The sequence below is a fragment of the Hyalella azteca genome, unplaced genomic scaffold, assembly GCF_000764305.2.
Source record: "Hyalella azteca isolate HAZT.00-mixed unplaced genomic scaffold, Hazt_2.0.2 contig10335, whole genome shotgun sequence".
Classification (NCBI taxonomy): Eukaryota; Metazoa; Arthropoda; class Malacostraca; order Amphipoda; family Hyalellidae; genus Hyalella; species Hyalella azteca.
In genome coordinates this window covers 63,551-86,525 of record NW_025940379.1, presented here as the reverse complement: position 1 = coordinate 86,525, position 22,975 = coordinate 63,551, and the positions used below count along the sequence as shown (strand labels likewise).

Genomic DNA, 22,975 nt, shown 5'->3' with positions numbered 1-22,975 from the left:
GAAGGTGAGGGCCAAAACGGTACCATGATTAACTATGACCTCAATAGGAAGGTGAGAGCTTCCTCATAATGGTAACGTGATTAACAATTACCTCGTTAGGTGGCTCTAGGAATGACCACGACTCTTTCGTTTAAAAGCAAGGCGAAAAGCAAACTTTGAACGAGAAATAATTGCTTCTATCTAAAGACATAATAGCGTCTATGTATTTCGATGTAATGGCTTCTACATATTTACACTATTGCTAATACGAGTAGATGTATTGACTTTAAGTCGTTGTTCTACGATCAACTATCGAGTGGAATTCAGGGCAAAAACGATAAAAATTGGTTTCTTGAGCAAATCTGAAGTTTTATTAATTCCACGACCTGGTGTTAATGTTGGGAGTTAAAATATATTTCCTAATTATCATCCTCAAGAAATATCGCTCTGATCACAGCAGTTTAGAGGAATTTTAGAGGCCTAATTGATGGGCTATTCAAGTTGAGTTCCTTTTGGCGGAGTTAGCCATTAGAGGCCTTCATTCTGGCCAGGATCCTTCATGAATATAGAAGCGCGCCGGTCCCTTCTTAGCCCCAATAGAGCTATGAAGATGCACGGTGAGCCTTGTTTGGGACATGAAAGCCGATTCTTGTGCTTAAGTGGTCGTATGAGATTTTATGTGGTGAATCACTTTGAGTTAGTCGGACCAGCGTGTGGCCTTGGCTCGTTTATGAGTGCTTTTCTGAAAAGTGTTTTTTTCACTAAAAATTATTTTTACCTTTCGTATGTCAATTCGGAAAACAAAAAATCAACGCATGGAATACAGGGAGTAATTATTGCGCATGAATTAATGGATCAATTAATTACTCTTCAAAATTACTGCTACGTTAGCTGTTATTAGAAGTTTTGATCAACTAAAAAATCAAGTATTTGGGGCCCAGGCATAGATTGCAATAATTTTAGGGAAAACATTATCCATGTTATGTCCCTTAATATTTTTCTTCCAAAAATTATCCAAGTACGATGTCTCAATGGTTATTCACCATAATTTGTAAGCACAAAAAACAAATCTTAACTACAGTCGCTCAAATAAGTGTATTTTTTGATAATCTTATGAGCCAAACTTAGAGCAAAGTTGTGGCCGGTCAGCTGCCACATCTCAACCAAACTTCAACAAAGAATAAGGGAAAGCTCCTACATCGATCCAGGGATCTATTTAGATATTTCTGGGGCTGCCTGGCGGGAGAACTCTCTGGTATTACGAATACTTTATTGCCATGGGGAAATGTTTAACGTCGCAAATCATTGCATGAATAATTTTGGAACAGTTAGCAACTCCTGAATATCTGGTGAATGTAGCTACCACTTTGTGTATTTTGAAATTTTAATAGTTTTTTTCTTCAATTTTAGGATTGCTAATTTCAAAATGTGCTGAACTAATATATTACTCCACATTCCCAAAACTTTGAGTTATTCGAATTCAGTCTCATTCTACAACAGCAAACTCTGCTTCTGTCACTTCAGGTGTCAGTCGAAGCGACTACTGACGGCACTGTCTCTTATACACATCTAGATGTGTATAAGAGACAGCGGTATGTAGCAGAGTAACACGGTATGGCAGAGTAACACGGCGTAGCAGAGTAACACGGTATGGCAGAGTAACACGGCGTGGCACAGTAACACGACGTAGCAGAGTAACACGGCGTGGCAGAGTAACACGGCGTAGCAGAGTAACACGGCGTGGCAGAGTAACACTGTATGGTAGAGTAACACGGCGGGGCAGAATAACACGGTGTGGCAGAGTAACACGGAGTTACTAGCATGCACAGATTATATTCTGATTCTTATATTCACAAATTGTTTGCAGGAAAAACATTCGTTATAGACCCCTTCTTGAGGCGAATGCGTGCATTTTCTTGCACGAATACGATCTCGTGCAAGAAAATGGTGACAACGAGCGTCACTTATAAGACCGAGCAACGATAAACGGCTTGAATGTTATCAATAATGCCATGCATTCAAAAAAAGGAAAACACAATCCTACATGAATACATGCCATTGAAGATAGTTATGAAGTGCTCTAAAAATTCATACATATATTTTTGACGGTATAATAGGATGTGCAAAAACTATAATAAATAATAAAAATTATGACAAAATTGTTGACGGAGAAAGGCCTATTTCTTCAACGCCGACAATTCTATTCTATTCTATTCATGCCTCATGTTGGAATGAGACTTTTAACTATTCTCCCCACAATATGCTATTATGCTTCACTGGTAGAAATAAGCTACATTTTTCATACATACCTTGAAATGAAATTGAAGCACATAAGCAGATTTACAATGTTGAAAAAGTTCTCCCACCTCCAGGACGGTTAGCAATAACAAAACCATTGACGGCCTGGCTTTATTTTCTCATCACCATTCCAGCATTATGACCCGCTGGCTTCGGAGGCTCGCGATAAAATAGGCTTTGCGGAGGGGAAATGCAGTAAACGCAATATTTTATTTGCAATGCGTCTGTAAATGTGAAGATTTATCATCATAAATAATGCGATTCAAAAATTGCGAGTACATTTTGGACGTCAAGCAAAGATTGCATGGGTGAAATTAATTTGGTTCGCCCAATGACAAGAAAGCAAAATCATTTTTCAATGCTTTCCATGTTCAGTGATTGAATCATTCAAGAAAATGGTTGATGCGGATAAATTTGTCTACATTTTTTGTTATTAAGTGTTATATTTTTTGAGATTTTACTGGAAAGTAGTTGACTAACAATTAGAATGCACGAATAATTAAAATGTTCGCAAAAATTTTATTTGTAATGCGTTCTATACGACGTTGGAGTTTCATCGCAACGGTATGCCATTTAAATAACATATCTCCTCATTATCACTAACATATCAATACCAAATCTCTATTATTAATTTTAAACTAAAACCCTTATTTTTCATGTTGTATGTTGTCCACCAGGTATCATGGATACGAAGTCGCGACCACCACCTCATCACGGTGGGGCGGCAGACCTACAGCAGCGACAACCGCTTCTCTGTTAACTTCAACAGGCATCTCAGTGTGAGATAAATATAACAAAACATTATATTTCCAGCTTGAATTTGAACGTTACTGCAAAAATGTTCGCTTCCTTGCGAACATTTTATTACGGCCGGAATATTTCCCTTACACTGAAGTGCAATGGAAATACAAGCAGGCTCCGCGACGTAAAAGGAATGCTAAAAGGCACCTCAGTGTGAGATAACTATAACAAAATACATACTTCTTCAGCTTGAGTCTTAGCGCTAGTGCAAAACTGTTTGCTTCCTTTTACTGAGGTACAAAACTGAGGGCCGGATCATTTCCCTTACACTGAAGTGCAAGGGAAATGCAAGCAGGCACCTCAGTGTGAGATAACTACAACAAAAGTGTTCGACTTTAAACATGCATCTATGCGTTAGAGAACAACTACAAATATGTTCGCTCTCTTACATGGAAGTGCAAACTGAGGTCAGGAACATTTCTCTTACAGAGTAACATGATCAATAATGAGGAGAAGTGTAAGGGAAATGCAAGCAGGCACCTCATTGTAAGATAACTACAGCAATCCCTTGATTAGCACGGTTTTGAATACCGCGGAAAAAAATTTTGCGACCTACCCTTAATCTACGCGGTGCCAGTTTTGATTAGCGCGACTTTTTTTTCACAACGCATCATTTTCCCGCCTCTAGCCAGAGGTGTTACGTTTGTAACAAAAGTGTTACTTTTTGCTTATTAGATCTTATGTTGTTACTTTTGTTACGACTTTTGGAAAAATTCGCCAAATGTTGTTACTTTATGAATTTCAGCCAATAATTCTTTAAATAAGGTCCCGTTCCGTAGGCACTCGTGCTGACTACAGAGTCGGTTTAACTGCGCCTTGTCTCGTTCATAACTCGAATGATCGAGTTCGGCAACGTTCGCCGGTAAGTGCGCCATGCCGGTGCTCTAGCCCTTTAAGCCCTGGAGTGACGAATTCGTCACACAGAAAATAAAAGCTTCTACCGAGAGTAATTACATGTTTGGAGTCTAGCGGCGAGTGTGACGGTAGCGTCACATCACATGTTGTGAACTCGTTCGAACGACGTTCGATGGAGTAGGCGCGTCGCTACTGCCAGTTTAACACAAAGACTACGCGTGATCTGAAAAGTAATTCAGATTGTTTTTTCACTTTCGAAACATAATTCAGTGCGTAAAGGGCTAGTTACTTGTTAGCCTTCAACTGGTCAAGATCGCTGCCATATCTACTGCTCATTTTTATCAAGTTACATAATTTTCCTTTCCTATGCTATTTTTGAGGATTCATTATAATTATTCCCATATATTCTTAAGTTTGATTAGCGCGGTTTTGCTTAACACGGTAAAACTCGGGGATTTATTAGCCGCGTTAATCAAGGGATTGCTGTATTACAAAACTGTTCCACTTTACACATGCATCTAAGCGTTAGAGAACAACTACAAATATGTTCGCTCTCTTACATGGAAGTGCAAACTGAGGTCAGGAACATTTCTCTTACACAGTTACATGATCAATAATGAGGAGAAGTGTAAGGGAAATGCAAGCAGGCACCTCAGTGTAAGATAGCTATAACATAAGTGTTCCACTTTATATATGCATCTATGCGTTAGATAACAACTACAAATATGTTCGCTCTCTTGCAAAGAGTTGCATAACTGAGTTCCCGGAACATTTTCATTACACTGAAGTGCAAGGGGAATGCAAGCAGGCACCTCACTATTAGGGAAATGCTAACATTTACCCCAGTGTAAAGGAAATTCTAAGAGTATTAAAGCAATGCCGGAAAAATTGTCTGAAGAGAAATTTTATTTAACTTTTTTTACTTAGGAAAATGTATTTATAATATAGATCTCTGAGTGGAGATGATGTTTTTTGGAGATGGCAACCGCTCACGGTGTTAATAGTAGTTCGATTCAATATACTTTAAAGCTATAATGCAGAAAATAATTTCTAAAACATTGCTGCTCATCAGTTATAGATTGACAAGATATTTTCAGCGAAATCAAGTAACTTGCCTTTGCACATCACGCATATGCTGACTAAAACACTAAAGAAATGCACACGCAAATGGCGAGAAGACACTAATGAACGCGTAATTTTTACCACTCTTTAGTAATTCTTCTCCATTGTGGAGTTAATCAACAATTTGTCATCGGAAAAATGCTATCATTTGTGCAAAAGGCATCATCATAGTAAAGACAACAGACGTGCAAAAGATATCATTAGAGTAAAGCCAACAGTCGTGCAACAGATATCACGTCTAGGGCAATGACCTAGCCTAACTAACCATTTAAGGTACGCCCTGAGTTGTTATGGCAATTAAGCGCTTGCTCGCATAAGTTATCGGGCACTTGACACGAAGTTTTAGGTTTGATCGACAGTCAATTGCTGATTACTTGCGTGACACGTGATGAAGTGTTGAGTACTTGTTTGATGATCATAAGCGAGCCCTTGATGACTCATTTAAGGATGAATATTTGATGACCAATCAGTTGAGCTTTGATGAAATTTAAATAAAGATCTGTTGCTACTATCAATAATTATATTACAGGTACATGTTAGGTTTTGCCCTTAGCCCGTATAATTAAAGATAGTACGAGTATATGAACTATCATCTATAATTACGTTGAATGAGTCACTGGAAAATAAACGACTAACAGGTACTGGAAGTGAACATAATTAAGAAATCTATTATTTGGAGGCGATTTGTTCCAATTATCCACTCAGGGTACAGATTCTACTTAGGGTTTCACTCGGTCGTAACGAACAAAATATGAGTTACAAATTCGAGCGCTCGCTCACGAATATGTTTCCAAAAATTGAATTTGCCACCATTTTTAGTCGTAATTATTATTTTACGCCACAGAATACAAAATAAAAACTTAAATTATACTCATTCATAACGTGAACAGAATTGGCACCGTGTTCATTACATTTGCATCTAAAATTGAACTCATTAAAAAATTAAACAGAATTGGTGTCATGTCCACCACATGTACATGTTGAATTAAATACATCAAAAAATTGAACAGAATTGGCGCTATATTCACTTCATGTACTTGTATAATTAAACTCATCTAAAAGTTAATATTATTAGCGCTATATTCACCACATGTACGTGTATAATTAGACTCGTTAAAAAATTCAACATTATTGACGCTATATTTACCTCATGTACTTGTATAATTAAACTTATCTAAAAGTTAATATTATTAGCGTTAATATATAAAAGTTAATATATTATATTCACCACATGTACGTGTATAATTAGACTCGTTAAAAAAGCAACATTATTGGCGCTCTGTTCACCACATGTACGTATATAATTAAACTCGTTAAAAAATTCAACATTATAGCGCTATATTCACCTCATATACGGGTATAATTAGAATCGTTAAAAAAGTCAACATTATTGGCGCTATATTCACCACATGTACGTGTATAATTAAACTCGTTAAAAAATTCAACATTATAGCGCTATATTCACCTCATATACGGGTATAATTAGAATCGTTAAAAAAGTCAACATTATTGGCGCTATATTCACCACATGTACGTGTATAGTTAAACTCGTTAAAAAGTTAACATTATTGTCGCTATATTCACCACATGTACGTGTATAATTAAACTCATCTAAAAGTTAACATTATTGTCGCTATGTTCACCACATGTACATGTAGAATTAAACTCATCTAAAAGTTAACATTATTGGCGCTATGTTCACCGCATGTACATGTAGAATTAAACTCATCTAAAAGTTATAATTATTCTGCTATATTCACCCCATGCACGTGTATAATTAAACTCATCAAAAAGTTAACATTATTGTCGCTATATTTACCACATGTACGTGTCAAATTAAACTCATCTAAAAAGTCAACATTATTAGCGCTATATTCACCGCATGTACGTGTATAATTAACATCATCTAAAAGTTAACATTATTGGCGCTATATTCACCACATGTACGTGTATAATTAACATCATCTAAAAGTTAACATTATTGCGCTATATTCACCACATGTACGTGTATAATTGAACTCGTTAAAAAAGTGAACAGAATTGGCGTTATATTCACCACCTGCACATGTCGCTGCACCCTGCAGCAATGGACGCTACACCTGCGCTACGTACAGCCGCGCGACGCAGGCGAGTACATCTGCCAGCTGTCGACCGACCCTCCGATGGTGTACGTGGCGAGGCTCTCAGTGACCGGTGAGTGCCGGTGCAGACTGCGGAGCATTTGATCAGTTAAAAGAAATTTATTATCAATGAAAGTATGTTGAATATCAATGAAAACTAATTAAATATCTATGAAAAATAATTGAATATCAATGAAAACATGTTGAATATCAAAGAGAACAAATTAAATATAAATGAAAAATAATTGAATATCAATGAAAACATGTTGAATATCAATGAAAACATGTCGAATATCAATGAAAACAAATTTCAAATCAAAATTAAAAGAAATCAAACATCAATTAAAGCAAATTATTCCCCAATACGACGAAACAAAAAAAATTTGATTTGCAACGAAATATTCTGAATAATTTCGATGGTACACTCATTTTTACAAATGTCACTAGACACTTGATATTGTATACCTGCAGCAATAACAGTGTTATATCATAATCTGTTTTCTGAATTGTTGTGCTCACGGCAAATTATTCACTTGATTTATGTTAGTGTAAATGTTCCCTATTGTTCACAAAAAATCATTTGCTACCCTATTAAATTTCAAATACCCTCGAATAATGCAATCTAATATTTGTCTAAATTTTGACACACGTTCGCTTCCCGTGCCAGCAGAAGCATCGTCGGTGATCGCGGGCGGGCGCGAGCGCTACGTGCACGAGGGCAGCAGCGTGAGGCTGGAGTGTGTCCTGCAGAACCACACGCAACCTCCCGACTACGTCTTCTGGTACCATAACGGTACCATGATTAACTATGACCTCAATAGGAAGGTGAGAGCTATAACGGTACCATGATTAACTATGACCTCAAAAGAAAGGTGAAAGCTAACATGTAACTACCCTTTACCGAAGCCAGCAGTGGTGCTGACATTTATTGTGTGATGATCAACAACGGCTGTACGGAGACATTGAGCTCCACAAGCTAACGGCGCGGTAATGCTAGTCGCAGCAAAGTTGCAACAACTGCAATGAGAAAGTAGCGTGATAAACTTCTACCATATCAAAGCCGAGAGAACTGTCGTAAAACATCAAGATAAGCTGCGCTGCACGCATCAAGGCGCGAGTACTGCCGAATTACGACTCCAAATGTCGTAGCTAACTCAACCAACAAGTAGGAAGAGCTTTGCCATATGAACACACCATATTAGCCTGAACACTGCAGGAGAGCGAGCGCTAGCATAAGACAGTACTATGATAAAGTCGAGAAGCTGCCATATACTGAATGATTCATTAACTTTAACTGACAACAAAAACGCAGTAGAGCATCCATGTACTAAGTTCATCAAGCAGCGCCAGACTAGTTCTCTCTCGGTCCTGCAAACTCTGCTAACATCTCGTCCATCACTTCATCACAAACTTTGCTGTTTTTACAGTCGGTTTGTTTCATACTACTTCAGCAAACTCTGCTTCTGTCACTTCAGGTGTCAGTCGAAGCGACTACTGACGGCAGTGTGCTGACGTTGCTGTCGGTTGGTTTCATTATACTTCAGCAAACTCTGCTTCTGTCACTTCAGGTGTCAGTCGAAGCAACTACTGACGGCAGTGTGCTGACGTTGCTGTCGGTTGGCCGCACCGACAGCGGCAACTACACTTGCTCGCCCGCCAACGCGCAGTTCGCCTCCATCACTCTGCACATTATACTGGGTATCTATTTACAATTTACAAACTGGGTATCTATTTAATTTACAATTTCAAGAGGATTAGAGCTAAAGGCTGCATTTAAACTAGGTTTCTTTTAAAAAATATACAGGGATTCTAAAATCTGTAGGTCAGCAACGCCTGTCGTGTAACATTGCACTGCCGAAATATTGCACTGCTCGGCATGGACGCGCACAGCTGAATGAGGAGGATGCGCAAGTATTGTTCCCGTTCTGAAATATCTGCCCTTATGCTCCGCCAGCCTAGTGTAAAAATTGCGACACGTCATACCGACGTATGCTGTTGCGCACTGCGCACAACTGTATTTATAAACTATAGGGACGAACGCTTAAAAAAAAAGAGAGCATCTTTATACTTGAAGAACAAGCCGATTTTGAAACTATTCACCAATATCCCTTGCAGAATTACATTTGGACAATATTTATTGATCAAAACTCTCAATTCCTTAGCCATAGTCTCAGATGCTTTACCGAAGTAGGAAAAAGAACAATAAATCAGGTTCCTACAGACACTGTAACTGTTACTGTACCTACTGTAAATCAGGTTCCTACTTTTTCATTCTTAAAGAAATTGTTAATATTCTGTCTGTATTCTTTGCTTCTAAATTCCTGATTTTGAGATTTAAGTATATGCTCAGTTCTCATCCAGGTTGTTATCTGTGAATGATCTCTCGTTTATTCATTGTATCGTACACAACATTTTTTCACATTAATCCATTGATACATTCTCACCACCATTGTCAGTGCAAAATATGACGCAAATTTTTAAATTGAAATTCCTGTTCATATTATACATTTACATTTGTACATTTCACAAATTTCAGTAGAAATCAAGTTTTCTTAAATATTTATTTTTGCCGCCCTGCAGGGGACACGCTGGCGGCGATGAAGGTGTCAGGGGACCACACGATTTGTCCTTCGATGGCGGGCGTCGCATTTTTATTGCTTCTCTCCATCATCAGCAACTCGTTGCGTTCGTGACGCGGCAATTTTTTTTGTTGTTTGTAAATTGAATACCATTCAACTTGTAAATTTACTCTTGTTTAATTAAATTTCGAATTTATCGAACACGAGATTAAACGCAGTCACTGAATTTAATGAATTATAATGGATAATATTAACTAAGACAGACATGTGAGACCAATTAAAATTATTTTAATCCTTTAATTCAGCAGGGACTCAGCAACCTGTGCTTGGCTATGTACGATTGATGGAAACTATATGTCATTTTATTTAATTTCTGAGCAAATCTTTTACACTACACGGGAGATTTTGCTAATGATGTTGAGAAAAATTTTCACAATTTTTATTATAAATGAGCACAATTTTTACGAAATTATACAAAATTAATACAATGGGCGTAAAATGTTGCTGAAATTTTGTTACTGAACTTTATTGAACTACCACCTTATTTGGAATGCTGATAAAGGAATGACAGCAAATAAAAATTATTCATCCAAGCATGCATTGGCATATCTGCATTTCAGTGTCTTTAATATCATTGTACATACAATATGAATCTTTCAATAAATTATTCAAATGTTACTGTATCTTTGTTTTTGAGCTTGTTTGAAAATAATAAATTCATGTGTTGGTTCAAGTTTGAGTAGATTTCAACCACCCAAACCTTTTAACAAATATCATCTAATTGATCACACAGTACGAGCTTGTCCGAAGAAGGCGAAACGTGCAAAAAAGATCCGATTCATGTACGCAGAAACTATTGAAGCCACTTGAATTTGGGGCAAATTCAATAAAATAATCACAATTCGAGGAAATGATAATACTTTACATGTAAATTTTGTCAAATCTCGAACAATTAACCGATTAAACCAAATCTGCGAGGATTTTGTTTGCCTCGACTTTAATTTACCTTAATTAATAGATGGTGATTACAATCTTCCTTGTTGATCCTCCCACTGAGAATAGTTAACGTGATCTTATGTTTGACATTGAATGGCTTATACATAAAGGTAAGCTTAATCGTAATTAAAACGGTTAATATGGCAACGCAAAACTTGTAGAAGAAAGATTCCCTTTGTACGGACGCATGCGTGCGTGCTGATAAAGCAGCAATTAAGTCGGTATGTTGAGCAAGTTGAAAATCTTATCGCATTAATTGGTGCTACACTACCTGACATGCTGAAAACTTCTGAAAAATTACGCTGAGTGAAATTATTAAATGTTAAATAATTTTATTGATAGATTTAGAGTCGACCAAATTTGTTTGAAATACGAATATCGGTTTAAAGTGTTTTGCACAAAAGTTATCATTGAAAATGCTGACAAAAAATTTCAATTGCAAAAGAAATAATTCTTCTCAGTCAATGTAATTGAGAAGGACTATCTGGGTTCATTAAAGTGCACTGCAAAGATTGTGCATGGGTACCAATAGTGTTTTAATACAGAACATTTACAGTTAAGTAATGTATATCAAAATTTATTCTTCGATAGTTTGCAAAAATAATTCGTAATAGTTTCTTCCTTCTGCTTTCAATTTTTTATGTAAATGACGAATTGGTCAGAGTGAGACGGACAATGACGAATCAGATTGAGAAATTCTTGGTAGTATTCTTTACAACAGTGTAACGCACAAAAAAGCAAAGACGGCGATGCGATGAAGTGAATGTCGTCATCGTAGCTAAAGCAAGACTTATAAAGTGGGTTGTGTAATCCCAGTAATGTTAAACCTGATCATCCGTTGTAGTCGAGCATTAAGTTGTTCCTCATGCAAGTTTCAGCAAGGAAATGTCATGCTAAGCCATTCATGAAACTTGACTCGCGCGTATAAATTCCAACTTTGAATCGGAGTTTCATTAATTCTCTAATATTTGTGTCGAACTCTTCTTAGTTCAGACTGTTGTCAAAGTTTTTTTCAAAAGTTGATATTTTATTTATGATTAACGATATTTGAACCCGGGCAAAAAAGTGAAGTTTCTATCTAAAATTAGAATCGTAGGGAATTCAGAACTGACATATAAGAAATACAAATCACACCCAAAATGAATACACAATAAAGTGAAATGTGTTTGCTAAAAAGGACTCAAAATTATACTATTCAATTCAGACTTCCTTTCTCGGGGTAGTCAAGAAACAGGCTTGAAATACTTGGCGCTAAGAAAAATTCAAATGGAGCCGTCTTTTTAGGGATGGGAAGTTATCTTTTTTGTTATGGGAAGTTTTCGGGGATGGAAATGAAAATTATTTATGGAGAATGTACTGTCTCCCGTCTTAATTTGCTTTCTCCGAAAGATATATTTTTGAAATCTATTTTTTTACGAAACTATTTTTCTTCTCTGCTTAATTGTTGGAAAATAGACACACATAAAAGTTCAAATCAAAATTTTATTTGAAAGCCACAGGATTATTCTTGGAATTCAGCGGTGTCGTAAATTGCGAAAATACAGTCACGCTTCTTGAAGTGCAACCCGGAACGAGAGAGCACTGGGCGTTACTAAGACGAGTCTAGACGCTAAAATTGGGTCTTTAACAAAATTCAACAATTCAAACAATTATATTCACCATTTCCACTTGAGCGGCGCATGATAAGAAAGTGGTCTCATAATCGCATTCCCAGGCTAACCTCTTCAAACAATTAAATTGAGCACAGATGACGCATAGGTAGGCTAGCTGGCAACCGTTGACGTGCAGCGATTACGTGGCAAGAGAGTTGGTGAAGTGTAATCCGGAGTTATACTGTGAAAAAAGGAATGGAGTTGATTTACAAACACGCCATTGAATCCATTTCATTTAATTTCTGAATGAGATCCAAGTTAATTTCAATTTATTAGGCAATACTTATTTAACTTACTAACCTTCTAAATTAATGCCGCTGGCAGAATTCAGAAGTGGCATGAAAGTCTTGCAGGAATAAAATGTTAATGGGCGCAGGTACAAAAGAAATGAAACACTGGCCGCCCAACTAAAGGGTATAAGATAAGCTTAAAGCGTTAGAACGCAAAGAGAGGCACAGAGGCCGGCAATAATGCCAAGAATAATAAATGTGTCAACGACACATTTGTTGGCCGACACCCTAAAATATTGGGTCAGACCAAAGAGGTGACACTGAATGCATTAATGTTACAAATTAGGGCCCTTGGCGTGCATTAAGTCAAATTGGTTAATAGGAAATAAGGTTGAACCCAGTTTGCAGTAGCAAATAATGCTTCATAGAGCAATTTTACTGTCACTTTCATGCTAATTCCATCAGTCTAATACAAAACATTCTCTTCGGAAATCGACGCGCTACAAACTTAATCTTCTCTGTCTCCGTTACATTAAAACGGAACATAATTTCTAATAAACACAACAGAATTTCTATTACGATTAAAATAAAAAGCCTAATATCGTTCGTTCGAGTCTTATGTCTAAATGAATAATTTTTCCGTATAATGAGAGTAGTACCAAATTGAGAGCTGTAACATCGCAAACATGTACATCAATTGTGGCTGCAAGCATCAGAGTCCATCATTCGCTGCTGGGTCAATTATAAACAATGATAATGATGCATGGGAGAACTTGAGCAATTGGAGCCCTTCTGGACGCCTTCCATCTCCATTAAACGCTTGATTTATTGCATCAGTAGCTTCGGCGCTCTGAAAATGACACTATTCCACAAGATGGAAGAACCAGTTAGTTGAGAATTTAGTTTCGTATTTTATAGCAGGAAACGCACGCATCATCGTGAAGTATTTTAAATGATCATCGGTAGATTGTGCGACGAAAGTGTGACTAGTATTATTTTTGGATAAAATTTGTCATTGCATCTGTGACTATAGAAGTAAAAATTATACCAGAAAACACTAAAGATGTTTAATTATAAAAGTTTCTAATTTTTATTAACTGTGACATAACAACGTTATGTTCTCAATAAAAGTAATGATCTCAATTCTAAATTTTCCTCTTTTTTCGGTCATTTCATATAGATAAAATATTTATGTAAAATATATTCATATATATACATAAAATATTTATAAATTAATTAATTTAATATTTACATTTAATGTAATATTGATTGCTTTGCCCATACCATAACTTGACTATAAGTTTAGTCAATCATTTACGTAACTTAATTCACTCATTGAAAGCAAATCATATAATATTTAATATAACTAGTATATTTTTTGAGGTAAAAAAGAAAATCAATTTTGAGTTTCAAAAATATCTTGTCTATAGCCAAGTGTAGTGAATCCCTCGCTGTGTTTGAATCTTATTGCACGTGGCAGTCAAGTCTTCAAATTCTCGCGCCCAATTGAACACGGTGGAGCATAAATATGGCCGCTACCAAATTTGGCCTCAAGCCAGCGTAAAATATGAGCCCAGACTCTAGGGTGACAGGCGCTGTATGGAAAAATAATCAAGGCGTAAATTCATGACCGCTGTCGACCGTCCACTTTTGTGCCACTGTAGTAAGCTGGACATTGGGCTGCAGTTTTAATACTTAACGACACAGGTAACAAATGAGTTGAGTTTATGTCTCGCTGTTTGGAGCATTTAAATATTTAAAAGTTATTGTGACACTCTGAAAACACGATTATCTCAATGAAATTACTGCCCCTGCATAATTTTTGATTAAGATGAGGCATGTAAGAATATGACACATAGAGGTTTATTTTTAATATAATTCAATATTACGACTTATGTCGTATCTCAGTTCCACAAAATCATTCTCTTTGACCTGAATCACAATTCACAGCTCCCAAATTTGTATGATTTGTTAAGCTTGGTTGTAATATCGTCATCATCCAATAATATATTTTGTTTTCTAGTATAATCTTGATATAATGTGTAAATCTATTTTCAATTTAAAATGAATCTAATGATTCGCTCCAAGTGCGATCACTTGTTATGGAAATCGCTGAAATAGCATAAAAAATTTCGTTAGCGTTGTCAGGTATAAACAATATAACCGATTTAAGCTTGTGTGACCACAATTCAATGTCTACTCGAAATTAAGAATTTGAAATCCACGATCGTATTTTAAACCAATTGTCGACACTATAATATCGTGTTATTGGAAGTGCCTGTACGCTTCGAGGCCTCAACAAGGCATTGCCAGCAGCGCTTTATTGCCTCCAGACTCAATAAGTTTGACGGATGGCTGCGTTGGGATCACTCTTCATCGTAGACTTCACTCATCTTGTGCTGGACCATAAATTTTTCTTTCTATTAACAAGCCACTTTATTATCATGTAGTAAATTTCTTTTAAATTTGATTGGTAATGTTAACACATGAAATTAGATGCTCGGATCAATTGACTTATATTCGTTTCCTCAATGCAACACTGATTTCTTTGAATAATAACAGAAACTTTTTGACCTAATTTTGAAACCTCAACTTCTCTGTTCTTCTGAATTTTGAAACATCAGCTGAGAATTTTTGTGTTTGATATCGCCATTGAGCTAACATTTTAAATCTACTGGGAGTGTTACTGTAGGAAGTTATGGCCACTCTATTTTCTGACCATCTCTCTACTTTATGATTGTCTCCTTACTTTATTTATGTCTATCTATTTTCTAACCATCCCTCTACTTGATGATTGTTTCCCTACTTTATTTATGTCTATCTATTTTTTGACCGTCTCTCTACTTGATGATTGTCTCTCTACTTTCTTGTCCTCTCTCAAATTAGTTTGTTCTTATTTATACTTCGGTGAAATTTATTTAGATTACCTTGCGTTGAATAAAATAATTTAAGGCAATTTCGTCTGGCTGAAGAAGGTGACGTGGTTTATCTTCTTTTAATAAAGAAATAACCATAATAAAAAGAGACGGAACACCTCATTTATCCGACGAGTGGTTAGGAATGCTACTCTGAATTCTGAAATTCGTTTTGCACGATTGGACATTAATTCTTGATGACATGCATCTGTAATTAGGGAATCAATTGGAACAGTATTATATGTATCAATATTGATGTATGTTGTCATTCAGTTACCTCAATATCTCATGAAACTTCAATTCGTTTCTCCATTGTTCAGTGTTGTTACTGGTGGTGGTGTTCCTAGTGGTGTTGTTACTGGTGGTGGTGGTGCTGGTGTAGTTATCAGTGATGGTATGTCACGCATACGAATAGCAGAAGCAGAGGTTGTACACGAGAGTCTAACGTCAGTGCTGGGTGGCCATCTCTCATGGGGTGTTGGTCAGCAACTGACGTTATACGATTAATATTAGCAAGATCGTGTTGCGCGCGTCGCAGGCCAAAGGGGCTGAGCATTGCCACTAATCTAAGAAATAACATAAATAATCACTGCAAAATAACAAATCGCTACTTATATCGATATTTCTGAAGCAAAAAAAAAGTAATGGTGAAATCGGATACTCTCAGGTACTGTGTTGACATTTTATCGATGGTAATTTGAAAGGGAGGATATCTGTGATATGAGGGATACCTTCAAAGGAAAAGATGACTGTGAAGGAAGGAAATGCAGGTGAAGTAAAGGATATTCCTGTACAATCCGAGTGTTTGTTGAATTTTCACGGCCATTATCAGCTGTGTATTGTATCAATCCACACGTTTTTGAGAATCCGATATGTTCCGAATTTTGTCGTACAAAATCCTATCATCCTAAATATCGTCATTCTGAGTCCTTTCATCCTGAATCGTGTCATCCCAAACCCTGTTAATAATTTTGTAACTTAAAATAAGAAACTTAGAGAATGACTCGTTTCAAAACACGCGTTTAAGGATCCCCGATCAAGAACAGTTTTGAAATTTACAGGAGCTTTAACTTCCACTGTTTGAATAAATTCTTACATAACAAATCGAAAATTCAGGTTTCATATTTTCTTACCTATGAATTAAGGAGACAAAGTTTCAGAAATGGACAATGCCTTTTAGTTATCACTTTACCTGTTTTGTGCATGGGGTTGTCATGATCCCTCGGAAGAGATGATTAGATATCAGAGTGACAGCGACAAATCTCAACCAAATGACCTAAGCAAGCTTGTTGGAAATCAGAGACAACATTTATCAGTCCAGCGATCCTGCACTAACGAACCTGGCAATATTGACCAACTTGTATGGGATCCTTGACAAAAAAGTTATATTTAATTATTTATAAAGAACGTTCATCTTCGCAGCTTGCTTGCGATAGATGCGCAAGAGTACTCACTTCGAAATCATGTATTCCTAGCATGAAAATCAGTATATGCTTTTGCGATAGCAGCAGTAAAGCTCATATGAGAAAGGTTGGAAAACATCGCGCGCGCAAGGATATCAAACCAATCCGCAAGCCGATGCAGTTGGCACGCATAAGCTCAACCAAAAATCTGTTATGTCTCTATGATTTTGATCTTTTTATCTGTACCTCATACCCTCATTTGGCCAACGCAGTCATAATAATCGGCTTGTCCGCGCATGGCTTCATTCTTCAGCCATAGCATACCACGCAGCTTCTCTGGGAAAATGACCGTTTCGCAAACATTTTTAGTCAGTTTCGATGTCTTTTAAGCCGCTTACACTATTCTTTGACCTTATTCATCATGAGTATCTAATTCACATTTATCGGCTTCGAGGATATTTCTTGGTAGAAAAACTTGCGAATTGTAAATTCGATTTCCTTGTGATTTTGAAGAATTAACTGCAGAATTACCGAGAGTAATGTACACGCATAATAGAACTATTTTATTTATACATGAGGTCAAGCATTGAAACCTGAATTCACCATCATTTGCTTCATATAAGATTGAAAACATTTTTTTTCTAAATTTCTCCTTGTGCTAGTTTCCTTTTTCTATTCAAACCAACCTGAAAACTTTTCAATGCTGAACCTAACATCAGACAAAATAAGAATAATTTCTCCTAGTATTGATCGTCCTTTGGATAACCATAGTAAACTCGACCACGATATTCCATGTTGATGCACCGCATCGTACTGCAACGGTTCTTACTGAGATCCTACGGTTGCTATGACTCTCAAAAGCAGCACTGGCAATATTGTGGAAAAAGAGCGTATCAAGAGTAGGCCATAAACGCTCGGGTGTCAATAAAAAGTAATCTCGGTTACTATGAGCCTGATATCGTGGTGCGCGTTACGTCGTCAGCACATAGCCCGTTTGCCATCAAAAACTAACATGGCTTTAAGGTTTATTTTTGCCGAGCGCCGCCTCAACAGTTTTCATCTTCTAGGTTACCTAGCTCAAAATTTTCTTTGCTGTGAATGGCTTTGAAGTAAATATTTTGATGGCTTGGATCAAAATCTTGTTTCTCTTCGTTTCTAAATTGAACCGAAAATGTTATTTAAACAGTTGAAAGAGTAGGCATCGTGAAATTGGTGATGATTAGAAGTCAAATGGCAATCATTCATTCAATCTTGTCTCGTATTTACTAAAAAATGCGATAATGTATAAATAATTGTTGGCGTTCAAATCAAACTTGTTGACGGTTCAGACGTCGATGGATCACATGAGAGTAAAATATAATGTAAACATAAACCGAGGTAATAACGTGGCTTGCGGACATTTAGCCTCTTTGCGTGCTGGTAACTACACGAGCAGCCAAAATATCACAGGTGTCATACTTTCAAAACTCGCTAAGTGAACGTAAGTAGTTACGCTCTATTTTTTTTGTCTATGATTGGTGGATTTTGCTTGATAGGCCGTCAATGATTGGCTGATGAACTTACGATCTCTTAGCTTTTTTGAAAGTATAGGCCCAGGGCTGGTCGGCCGTGACAAACGAAGTCATGTCTGCTCGTCTTGCTTCCGTAATGACGAGCCCAGTTAAGTAACGACCGTGAGACTGATTTCCTGTTTGCGTGAATATGAAACATTGCTGTTAATTTAACATAACTGTTAAAATAACTTCAGTTAACATAACATACAGTTTTAAAAATACCGTAAAATATTACCGACTCTCAACCTCATTCGAAAGAGACTCGTAAATTCTTTTCTGAGAGACGTGCAACTTTGATGCGTATTTATGAGAATCAATGAAATATTATTTTAAATGTAGTATTTTTGTCAATTGTCACACACTATAAAATGCGTTATTAATGAAGGAAAAACTGCAACGTACGCCAGATAGACGCGCACGTTTAGAGTATATTAATGCATAGGTAGATTTGTTGTACGTTCTGAGAAAAATTCAGAAATAAAAAACATATATTCCATAATCGAAAATGATCCTTCTCTTTAATCCCACAAGAAGCGTGTGGCTGATTCAATTCCCTGTAACTTGCTCCGAAAATTAATATCATGGCACTTTAATCTATGAAACGCATTGAGCTACGAAAGAGTTTACATAACAAAAAAAAATAAAAATTTAGGGAAAAAATCAGTTTATTTGTCAGTTTTTTTAAGATCTTCCAGTTTGTGCGGAGTAACGTCGATATTTGTCCGTGTGGTCAAAGGCCAAGATGAAAGTCCAGGAACTTTGATAAGAGCAGAATGATGCCACCTGAAATAGTAATAAAGCTTCTATAGAGCATTATTGGCACTTCTCATTTATGAAGAAAAAAAAAACTTAAAATCTTGTGACATTAAGGATCTAATATCACGTAAATAAATCAACAATTTTTGGAAAAACGTAATTTAACGCGAAAAAATGATACATTCACTGATCGAATATATTCGTCTTTAAAATGCAATGTAGTTTGTTGCTCAATTTTATGGGAACATCATGTCTGATTCCGCAGCCTGTATTATATTGATCAGTAGCCTTCATTAATAGCAACAGTTACAATTGAACCATGATTAACATCTTCCACATACCCCCATTTTTAATCAATGACAGCCCACAAAAAGAAAAATGACAGGAAAAAGAAGGATAAACACTTTGAATGTGTTCCTCGAAATGATCAACTCAAGTGTCATTGCCGGGCGAACAAGTTACAGTTTCGCGGCCTCGTTTGGCGCGCGAGCTGCACAAACAAATTGCCTTCCGTAACATTGGCCCTTAGAGCCGATGTTAGCCTGCTTTTATTGCGGCACCAGTCTTCTGTTGGACTAATTTTATAGACATTTTCCTGTGACGATCTATCGCATCAGCGAAAATACTACAGTCGCATCACAAGCAACCAGCAACTAAGCTGTAGAGAGGAATTTTATTTTTATTTGCGAACCTTTATTTAATTTTTTTTTGGGTTTACACGTACCCTCATAAAATTACATGAGCAATTGAATATAATCTTATGTAGTTTATTATTATTATTAATTCGGCTGGGGTGTGTGAACTTAATAAAGGAATTTATGATTATTACAATCCAATTATTTTACAGATAAATAAATTTACATCCTTTCAAAAGTTTACAAACAATGTAACACTTGCAATGTAATGGGTTTTCACACTACTGAGCTGCAAAAGAGGAAGCTATGCATGTCCACGTATGGCTGTAATAAAACATAAGCCACGGAAATCAAACGAGCGTGCAGAATTATTGAACGATTAATAAAAATACTGAAGAGTCAACAGTGGTATAAATGGAGCGAAAGGAAAAATTCTTAGATAATTAAAAATTAAAGATGAGTCATAAATTATTAATAGATGAAAAATTATCGATTATCTTTTGATTTGCTCGACTTTAACACCTTCGCTTTATTACAAGGTTGCCTGCAGTTATGCATGCTTACTTGAAAGTAATTAATGCCCCTCATTTTTATTATTCTGATGATGAATATTCCGGCGATGTTCACGCACAAGTATGCATTTGAAGTTCGTAAAGACTCAAAGTGTATCTCAATTAATATAGTGAATGCATTTCGAGGTCTCAATATAAAGAAGAACCAAACATTGACCTTGAAATATCGGGTTAAAATATCACGATAATGAACAGTAAAATGTGATGAAGATTAGGTTTATATATCTTTTATGAGTTCATGGTCGAGTTTTCAAACATTCGTCTTGCTGTTGAAATAACGACATAATATTTTGCACAATTAGAATTGAATTACCGTCAGTAATACACATTGTACAAGCCCTTGATGTGAGTGGCCTGCTCCAGCTAAACAATACAGCCGGGAAGTGTCATCCAGATTCAGGCAGAGAACTCAGTCGTGCCTCCATCAAGGCGATGTTCCTGAGCTTTCCATGCATACTAATTCAAGGCTCCGTCGCCTCACAGCCGCTGCGTTCCCTAAAATGTTGGACAGCTCGTCGCGTGGAGGCTGAAGAAATGACGCCCGTGTTCTGGTCAAATTTAAATCGTTAGATCGTTCACAAATTCGAACTGCGTGAATGAAGAATATATAACAGAAAATCAGAGAAAACTCAAATTAAATTTATCTATCGTTAATGAAAACGTACTGCTATAAGTAAATTTAATTACTTGAATAATAAATACTTTTTAGATACTTTCGTTAGTGATTCTGTAACCGAAATTATGTGTGTAGCATTTAATTATTACTTTTTAAGCGGTATTAATTCATTTGAATGAATGCAGCGAATTTTCAAGAATGTGTCATCAATAAACGAATGTGTGAATCAGATGTTATGCCTGAATTATCCCGAGCAGAAGTGGGCCCCAAGTTGATCTTTAAAGAAAGAAGTCGAATTATGTGCAACGAATGATCTTCAGTTCAGCTTTAATCAATGAGGAGAAAATTTATAGTTTATTGTCACGATCTTGAATGAGTTAACAGATTTCTGGTTCTTCATCACTCCCTTGAGTGTGGAATATCACTCACGACAAAATTTTTTTATTTAATTTTATTTTGAGAGATAAATAACGTATAATAGTCTTGGCGGGCTCAATTGCTTTAACTTTCCCACAATTTTCTGGGATCCGTTATTTTCAGCGTTAAGAAAAAGCACATTTGAGGCCGAGGACACGATTTGTTCCACGAAAGTTATAATTGGTTTTAGAAGTTAAACATATATCTCCTAAAGAAGGATTCAGGCTCATTCAAAGGAGTCTTTTGAATAGGAACCGAAGACAAGCAAAATGAAATAAAAAATATATTTTAATTGTTTCAAAGGGATTATATTAATTATTTAGTTTGTATTTAGCTCATATTTAGAAAGTCTCTCCATTTATTACATCATTATATTTTTGCCCTCGAAACTAAAGCATCGATATGCATTTTACTCATTGAAAATGGAATGATGAGCCCAATTCTCTTTAATAGATGTGAACATGTGATTTCGTAGAAAAGCTTTTTCTAGCCTATCACGTTATATCAGTGGATGAAAGATGAAAAAATAATCCTCATCCAAGCGCTGAAGGAAAATTTCCGGTGGTGAATTCCCCATCATTTTTCTCCTGTAAATTAAGGTAGGCCACAGTGACGTATAAAAACAACAAACAGGAGGGAACACGCGTCTTTTCGGACGTCTCTTCCAATGGCAAAAAGTCAACGATGAGAGTCCACACAGTTTTTTTGGATCACCAACTCTTCACTTTGAGCGATAGTGAGCTCGACATGGCAGAGGTAGAGACGATCCGGAGCTCTACAAGGCGGAGGTCGAGACGATCCGGAGCTCTACATGGCGGAGGTCGAGACGATCTGGAGCTCTACATGGCGGAGGTCGAGACGATCCGGAGCTCTACATGGCGGAGGTAGAGACGATCCGGAGCTCTGCATGGCGGAGGTTAAGACGATCCGGAGCTCTACATGGCGGAGGTCGAGACGATCCGGAGCTCGACATGGCGGAGGTCGAGACGATCCGGAGCTCTACATGGCGGGGTCGTGACGATCCGGAGCTCTACATGGCGGAGGTAGAGACGATCCGGAGCTCGACATGGTGGAGGTCGAGACGATCCGGAGCTCTACATGGCTGAGGTCGTGACAATCCGGAGCTCTACATGGCGGAGGTTAAGACGATCCGGAGCTCTACATGGCGGAGGTCGTGACGATCCGGAGCTCTACATGGCGGAGGTTAAGACGATCCGGAGCTCTACATGGCGGAGGTTAAGACGATTCGGAGCTCTACATGGCGGAGGCTAAGACGATCCGGAGCTCAAGAAGGAAACGGTCGAGACGATCCTGAACTCGAAAGCGCAAGGTTCGAGATGGTAGCGATCGAGATGATCCTGAGGCCGACATTTCAAAAGTTGAGGGATGGCGATGTTTGATGTCGATATTTAAGGGAAAGTCCAAATGGCGAACTATGACTAGAATTAAATTAAATTGAATTTTAATATATTTCAT

General features: G+C 37.0%; 1 protein-coding gene across 1 annotated transcript; it reads left to right on the top strand.

The window, feature by feature from the left end:
- The first annotated feature begins 24 nt into the window (after positions 1-24).
- On the top strand, positions 25-22,605 carry LOC108682345. The gene is made up of 9 exons (XM_047882399.1): positions 25-51; positions 2,955-3,056; positions 7,140-7,248; positions 7,843-8,000; positions 8,651-8,702; positions 8,796-8,873; positions 9,756-9,864; positions 15,868-15,993; positions 22,254-22,605. Exons 1-9 carry the CDS (start codon positions 25-27, stop codon positions 22,603-22,605), a joined length of 1,113 nt encoding a protein of 370 aa, XP_047738355.1.
- The last annotated feature ends 370 nt before the right edge of the window (positions 22,606-22,975 follow it).